The 7500-nt window shown below is 44.8% G+C and overlaps 1 protein-coding gene across 1 annotated transcript in view; it reads right to left on the reverse strand.

Moving 5' to 3' along the window:
• LOC109866068 (growth arrest-specific protein 7-like) overlaps positions 1-7500 on the reverse strand; it is a 101911-nt gene that overhangs the window by 94344 nt on the left and 67 nt on the right. The window contains exon 1 of the mRNA XM_031799759.1: positions 7161-7500. This exon is cut by the window's right edge and continues 67 nt beyond it. Coding sequence (XP_031655619.1) covers positions 7161-7340 — 180 coding nt within the window. The 5' untranslated portion in view covers positions 7341-7500. The remainder of the gene's footprint in view (positions 1-7160) is intronic.

Raw genomic sequence — 7500 nt, forward strand, 5'->3', positions numbered from 1 at the left:
GCCCAGTGCCCATGCCAGCTGTCATCTAGACTAGACCTGTGGCCTCCATGCCCAGTGCCCATGCCAGCTGTCATCTAGACTAGACCTGTGGCCTCCATGCCCAGTGCCAGCTGTCATCTAGACTAGACCTGTGGCCTCCATGCCCAGTGCCAGCTGTCATCTAGACTAGACCTGTGGCCTCCATGCCCAGTGCCCATGCCAGCTGTCATCTAGACTAGACCTGTGGCCTCCATGCTGTTCCCATGCCAGCTTTCATCTAGACTTGACCTGTGGCCTCCATGCCCAGTGCCAGCTGTCATCTAGAATAGACCTGTGGCCTCCATGCCCAGTGCCCATGCCAGCTGTCATCTAGACTAGACCTGTGGCCTCCATGCACAGTGCCAGCTGTCATCTAGACTAGATCTGTGGCCTCCATGCCCAGTGCCCATGCCAGCTGTCATCTAGACTAGACCTGTGGCCTCCATGCCCAGTGCCCATGCCAGCTGTCATCTAGACTAGACCTGTGGCCTCCATGCCCAGTGCCAGCTGTCATCTAGACTAGATCTGTGGCCTCCATGCCCAGTGCCAGCTGTCATCTAGACTAGACCTGTGGCCTCCATGCCCAGTTCCCAGTGCCAGCTGTCATCTAGACTAGATTTGTGGCCTCCATGCCCAGTGCCAGCTGTCATCTAGACTAGACCTGTGGCCTCCATGCCCAGTGCCCATGCCAGCTGTCATCTAGACTAGATCTGTGGCCTCCATGCCCAGTGCCCATGCCAGCTGTCATCTAGACTAGATCTGTGGCCTCCATGCCCAGTGCCAGCTGTCATCTAGACTAGATTTGTGGCCTCCATGCCCAGTGCCAGCTGTCATCTAGACTAGATCTGTGGCCTCCATGCCCAGTGCCCAGTGCCAGCTGTCATCTAGACTAGATCTGTGGCCTCCATGCCCAGTGCCCAGTGCCAGCTGTCATCTAGACTAGACCTGTGGCCTCCATGCCCAGTGCCCACTCAGTACAGGATATAGTAAGCCTCTTTACCTCACCATGCCAGCTGCCTCAGTCACACCAGTGCTGATAATCACAGTAGAATGTTTTTGTGTTGGAGATGAGGATGTGTGCGTGACAGTGGGTTACTAAAGTGAGCTTGACCAAGACTATTAGGCAAAAGAAAATGACATTACCCCAAAGTGCCAAGCGAGATTAGTTTAGCATTGAGACTAATTAGTATCTGGATAATAGTCGGTCGTTGCCAACTCACCAAAGTGCTAATCGGCTGTACATGTAGCTAACCACGATCCACAAAACATTCAATGACTCCTTCACTTGTTCTTCGAAACCAATCAAATGATTTGTCCCTCAGACAGCCATTTCTATTGGTTGAGATCAGAGAAGGCTGGTGGGAGGAGCTATAAGAGGACGGGCTCATTGTAATGGCTGGAATGGAATTATTGGAACGGAGTCAAACACATAAAATATACATAAATCACAGTAGACTCCGTTCCAATGAGCCCGTCCTCCTATAGCTCCTCCCACCAGCGTCCTCATGGTGACATCTGTGAGTCAACAACAGTGCGTCTGATTGGTCCATTCATCTAGATTCTACACCTTTCACTTTCTAGGGCATTCTCAAATGGTTTTGCTCGACTCCTCGCGTCCTCTCCTCCATCCTGACAATCAAAGAGGGGAAGAGAAGAAACGAGGAAACCAAAGCGCTTATATGAAACGAGACTCTCCGAATTACATTTACAGAGGAGGAATCTCAAAATACATGGGTAAAGTGGAAGAAATAAATGTAGACATTGTATAGTAAAATAATAAGTAAAGTCGAGTTTTTTAAATGTGTGCTCTTCTCCTCTGAGAAATCAACATCTGATTCAAAGGGGGTGTGGCAGATTTTAAAACACTTCCGCATTAGCTTCCGGGAGGAAGCTCAATTGTGCTTCCTCGGCGGGAGGAAGGACACTTTCTCACAGGACACTTTCTCTTCTCCTATTAACAAACAGGACTCACTGTGCCCTGGACCACTGCTGTTTGTCAGTTAGGTTGTCATGACCAACAGAGTTAAACTGGTATATAAAGACCATATGGACAACAGGTAGCACTTTACTGACAGAGAAGTTAGGAGTGGTTATCTTCAACCACACGGTCCTAAACATCTCATAACATCACACAGTTGAAGTCGGAAGTTTACATACACTTAGGTTGGAGTCATTAAAACTCATTTTTCAACCGCTCCACAAATTTCTTGTTAACAAACTATAGTTTTGGCAAGTCGGTTAGGACATCTACTTTGTGCATGACAAGTCATTTTTCCAAAAATTGTTTACAGACAGATTATTTAACTTATAATTAATTCAATGTATCACAATTCCAGTGTACATACACTAAGTTGATTGTGCCTTTAAACAGCTTGGGAAATTCCAGAAAATTATGTCATGGCTTTAGAAGTTTCTGTTAGGCTAATTGACATCATTTGTGTCAATTGGAGGTGTAGCTGTGGATGTTATTCAAGGCCTACCTTCATACTCAGTGTCTCTTTGCTTGACATCATGGGAAAATCAAAAGAAATCAACCAAGACCTCATAAAGAAAATTGGAAACCTCCACAAGTCTGGTTCATCCTTGGGAGCAATTTCTAAATGCCTGAAGGTAACACGTTCATCTGTATAAACAATAGTATGTAAGTATAAACACCATGGGACCACGCAGCCGTCACACCGCTCAGGAAGGAGATGCGTTCTGTCTCCTAGAGATGAACGTACTTTGGTGTAAAAGTGCAAATCAATCCCAGAACAACAGCAAAGGACCTTGTGAAGATGCTGGAGGAAACAGGTACAAAAGTAACCGTATATCCACAGTAAAACAAGACCTATATTGACATAACCAGAAAGGCCGCTCAGCAAGGAAGAAGCCACTGCTCAAAAACCACCATAAAAAAGCCAGACAACGGTTTGCAACTGCACATGGGGACAAAGATCGTACTTTTTGTAGAAATGTCCTCTGGTCACGCAGCCATCAGTAAGTTTTAAGTTCCTCGGCGTACACATCACAGACAAACTGAACTGGTCCACCCACACAGACAGCATCGTGAAGAAGGCGCAGCAGCGCCTCTTCAACCTCAGGGGGCTGAAGAAATTCGGCTTGTCACCAAAAGCACTCACAAACTTCTACAGATGCACAATCGAGAGCATCCTGTCGGGCTGCATCACCGCCTGGTACGGCAACTGCTCCGCCCACAACCGTAAGGCTCTCCAGAGGGTAGTGAGGTCTGCACAACGCATCACCGGGGGCAAACTACCTACCCTCCAGGACACCTACACCACCCGATGTCACAGGAAGGCCATAAAGATCATCAAGGACAACAACCACCCGAGCTACTGCCTGTTCACCCCGCTATTATCCAGAAGGCGAGGTCAGTACAGGTGCATCAAAGCTGGGACCGAGAGACTGAAAAACAGCTTCTATCTCAAGGCCATCAGACTGTTAAACAGCCACCACTAACATTGAGTGGCTGCTGTCAACACACTGACTCAACTCCAGCCACTTTAATAATGGGAATTGATGGGAAAATATATCACTAGCCACTTTAAACGATGCTACCTAATATAATGTTTATATACCCTACATTATTCATCTCATATGTATACGTATATACTGTACTCTATATCATCTACTGCATCCTTATGTAATACATGTATCACTAGCCACTTTAACTATGCCACTTTGTTTACATACTCATCTCATATGTATATACTGCACCATCTACTGTATCTTGCCTATGCCGCTCTGTACCATCACTCATTCATATATCTTTATGTACATATTCTTTATCCCCTTACACTTGTGTCTATAAGGTAGTAGTTTTGGAATTGTTAGCTAGATTACTTGTTGGTTATTACTGCATTGTCGGAACTAGAAGCACAAGCATTTCGCTACACTCGCACTAACATCTGCTAACCATGTGTATGTGACAAATAAAATTTGATTTGATTTGGTCTGATGAAACAGAAATAGAACTGTTTGGCCATAATGACCATCATTATGTTTGGAGGAAAAAGGGGAACGCTTGTAAGCCGAAGAACACCATCCCAACCGTGAAGCACGGGGGTGGCAGCATCATGTTGTGGGGGTGCTTTGCTGCAGGAGGGACTGGTGCACTTCACAAAATAGATGGCATCATGAGGTAGGAAAATGATGAGGACATATTGAAGCAACATCTCAAGGCATCAGTCAGGAAGTTAAAGCTTGGTCGCAAATGGGTCTTCCAAATGGACAATGACCAAAAGCATACTTCCAAAGTTGTGGCAAAATGGCTTAAGGACAACAAAGTCAAGGTTTTGGAGTGGCCATCACAAAGCCCTGACCTCAATCCTATAGACAATTTGTGGGCAGAACTGAAAAAGCGTGAATGAGCAAGGAGGCCTACAAACCTGACTCAGTTACTCCAGCTCTGTCTGGAGGAATGGGCCAAAATTCACCCAACTTATTGTGGGAAACATGTGGAAGGCTACCCAAAACGTTGGACCCAAGTTAACAATTTAAAGGCAATGCTAACAAATACTAATTGAGTGTATGTAAACTTCTGACCCACTGTGAAAGTGATGAAAAAAATAAAAGCTGAAATAAATCATTCTCTCTACTATTATGCTGACATTTCACATTCTTAAAATAAAGTGGTGATCCTAACGGACCTAAAACAGGGGATTTTTACTAAGATTAAATTACAGGAATTGTGAAAAAAAAGAGTTTAAATGTATTTGGCTAAGGTGTTTGTAAACTTCCGACTTCAACTGTAGATCAGAACTAGAAGCACAAGCATTTCGCTACACTCGCAATAACATCTGCTAACCATGTGTATGTGACCAATAAAATGTGATTTGATTTGATTTGATTTGAATGACAACCACGTTTCCTCTCTCTCTCTCTCTCTCTGGCCAATCAGTGAGCTGGGAAATAAAAGTAAAAAGGAAGCAAACAGTTCCCCAATCAAACACAGCTGTCATCCCAGTGATCACTGCCACAGTAACAGAATACGTAAAGCTTATCATCACCATCATCCCCTTCCATGTACTCTTTATCTGAAAGGAGCCTCCAGGGTCCAATTATATTACACCTTCTCCAGCTTCCATAACAACAGCACAAGGTTAAACTCTGAAAGTTAAAGTTGTTATGAACATCTCGTCATACAATAGGATTTGTTTGTTAAAATGAAGGCAGTATCTATCTACACAAGGAGGTTCCTGGGGACTGTGTGGATCTGAGGGTCTGATATGAGGATCTGAGCAGGACTGATGACACGTTTTCTGTTGAATGATTCATTGGAGTGTGAAGAAGAAGAAAAGCATGTTTGGAGAACAAAGCTTCGTCTGCTGAAGATGACAATGGAAAGTGTCTCAGATGTAGATGAGAGCACAGTAAACTACGCCAGGACTGAAAGCAAACATTCCTCTGACTCTGTCATTAAATACACCTTGGTCTGAATATAGGATGTATATGACTGTATGGTAACGATTTACTTTGACTAAATAGATATAATGCATTTATTACAGGTCTATAAGCGTTTCATGAATGTGTTATTAACAGGTCCTAACCCCATTATTAAAGGTTCATGAAATGGATCCATAGCATCTCTATAGGCATCTTAATAAATGCATTATTACAATGACAACGTAGTGTCTTTAATATGTCTGCTCTCTAAAGTGTGCTTCTGCCATACCAGTGTTAGTGACTACGTCTAAAGGCCAAACCACGTTTTGAAAAGGCTGCTGATATATAGCCTGTAGCAGCCCCATTTCCCCCCACCAGACGGCAAAGGGCCCGTCTTCTCACTGAGGTCAATGGTGCATGAAGCTTCCCACAGGGTTGAATCCTCAGAGTAAATTTGATGGATCAAATTGTGTAGTTGAGGGTCATATTATCGTACACTACATGAGCAAAAGTATGTGGACACCTGCTTGTCAAAGATCTCATTCCAAAATCATGGGCATTAATATGGAGTTGTCCCCCCCTCTGCTATTACAGCCTCCACTCTTCTGGGAAGGCTTTCCACTAGATGTTGGAACATTGCTGCAGGGACTTGCTTCCATTCAGTCACAAGAGCATTAGTGAGGTCAGGCACTGATATTGAGTGATTAGACTTGGCTCGCAGTCGCTGTTCCAATTCATCCCAAAGCTGTTCAATGGGGTTGAGGTCAGGGCTCTGTGCAGGCCCGTCAAGTTCTTCCACACAGATCTCGACAAACCATTTCTGTATGGACCTCGCTTTGTGCAAGGGGGCATTGACATGCTTAAACAGGAAAGGGCCTTCCCCAAACTGCTCCCACAAAGTTGGAAGCATAGAATCATCTAGAATGTCATTGTTTGCTGAAGCATTAAGATTTCCCTTCACTAGAACTAAGGGGCCTAGCCTGAACCATGAAAAACAGCCCACTACTGCTATTCCTCCTCCACCAAACTTTACAGTTGGCACTATGCATTGAGGCAGGCAGTTTTCTCCTGGCATCCGCCAATGCCAGACGATGAAGCGTGATTCATCACTCAGAGAAAGCATTTCTACTGCTCCAGAGTCCAATGACCACACCACTCGCGTCGCATGCCGAGCATTGCAAAATACATTTATGCATTCATGTTATTCAATCATTGCACCCACACTGCTCGCGTGTGTCTGCATAGCCAGACGCTAAAATAAAACGTGTTTTATTTGTGAAGCGTGAGGTGCTGCAAGTCCCGCCTCTCCCATCTCCTCATTGGTTTTTAAGAGCATATACCCATGTGGGTGATTGAACATGAAAGATGTTGCTCTTGGTTAAAAACCTGATTCAAGACACTGTCCTTTGCCAATGATTCTCGTGCTCCCCTTTGAACCGTGTGTTTTTATTTTTTCATTTTTTATTTCACTAGGCAAGTCAGTTAAGCAAGTCAAGAACAAAATCTTATTTACAATGACGACCTACAGTGTTCACCTGCATACCGCACCAGTGTGCGCCTGACCCGGCTGTGACAGAGTAGCGTGTTTCCTCAGTGATCTGCCATGCGTACTCATACAGACAGACACAGGCACACAGGCAGAGGATCTGAGAATTCCAGTGGAATGTGTCAGGAATGAGCAGTCATGGAGTCCTCAGGTCCTTATGTGCACGTTCGGGAATCAAGCCCTGCTGAGAGTGGACATTCCGACTTACCTCTAAGACTTGTACATAACTTGATGGGAACCATCCCCTGACTCCATCCAGCTCTCCTTCCCACCAGCCGCCAGGCAACGGATGAACTATCCTTATGATTTCTCCCACTTCGAAAGTCAAACCCTGCTGATGTTGGTCCCCGCTGAAGGAGTATAAACTTTTGCAATAAGAGCCAGACATCGTTATCTTCTCTGGGAAAACGTCGGGTCCGCTCCTAGATTCACACAGACTGACCCCCTTCCTCGAGAATCACTTAGTTCTTTCAGAGTATAATTTATTGTATAACTTGTAATGTTGATTAGTTAGCGCATCAATGGCAACAATCCAACATTAGGCAATA

Source organism: Oncorhynchus kisutch, linkage group LG20 (genome assembly GCF_002021735.2).
Source record: "Oncorhynchus kisutch isolate 150728-3 linkage group LG20, Okis_V2, whole genome shotgun sequence".
NCBI classification, from domain to species: domain Eukaryota; kingdom Metazoa; phylum Chordata; class Actinopteri; order Salmoniformes; family Salmonidae; genus Oncorhynchus; species Oncorhynchus kisutch.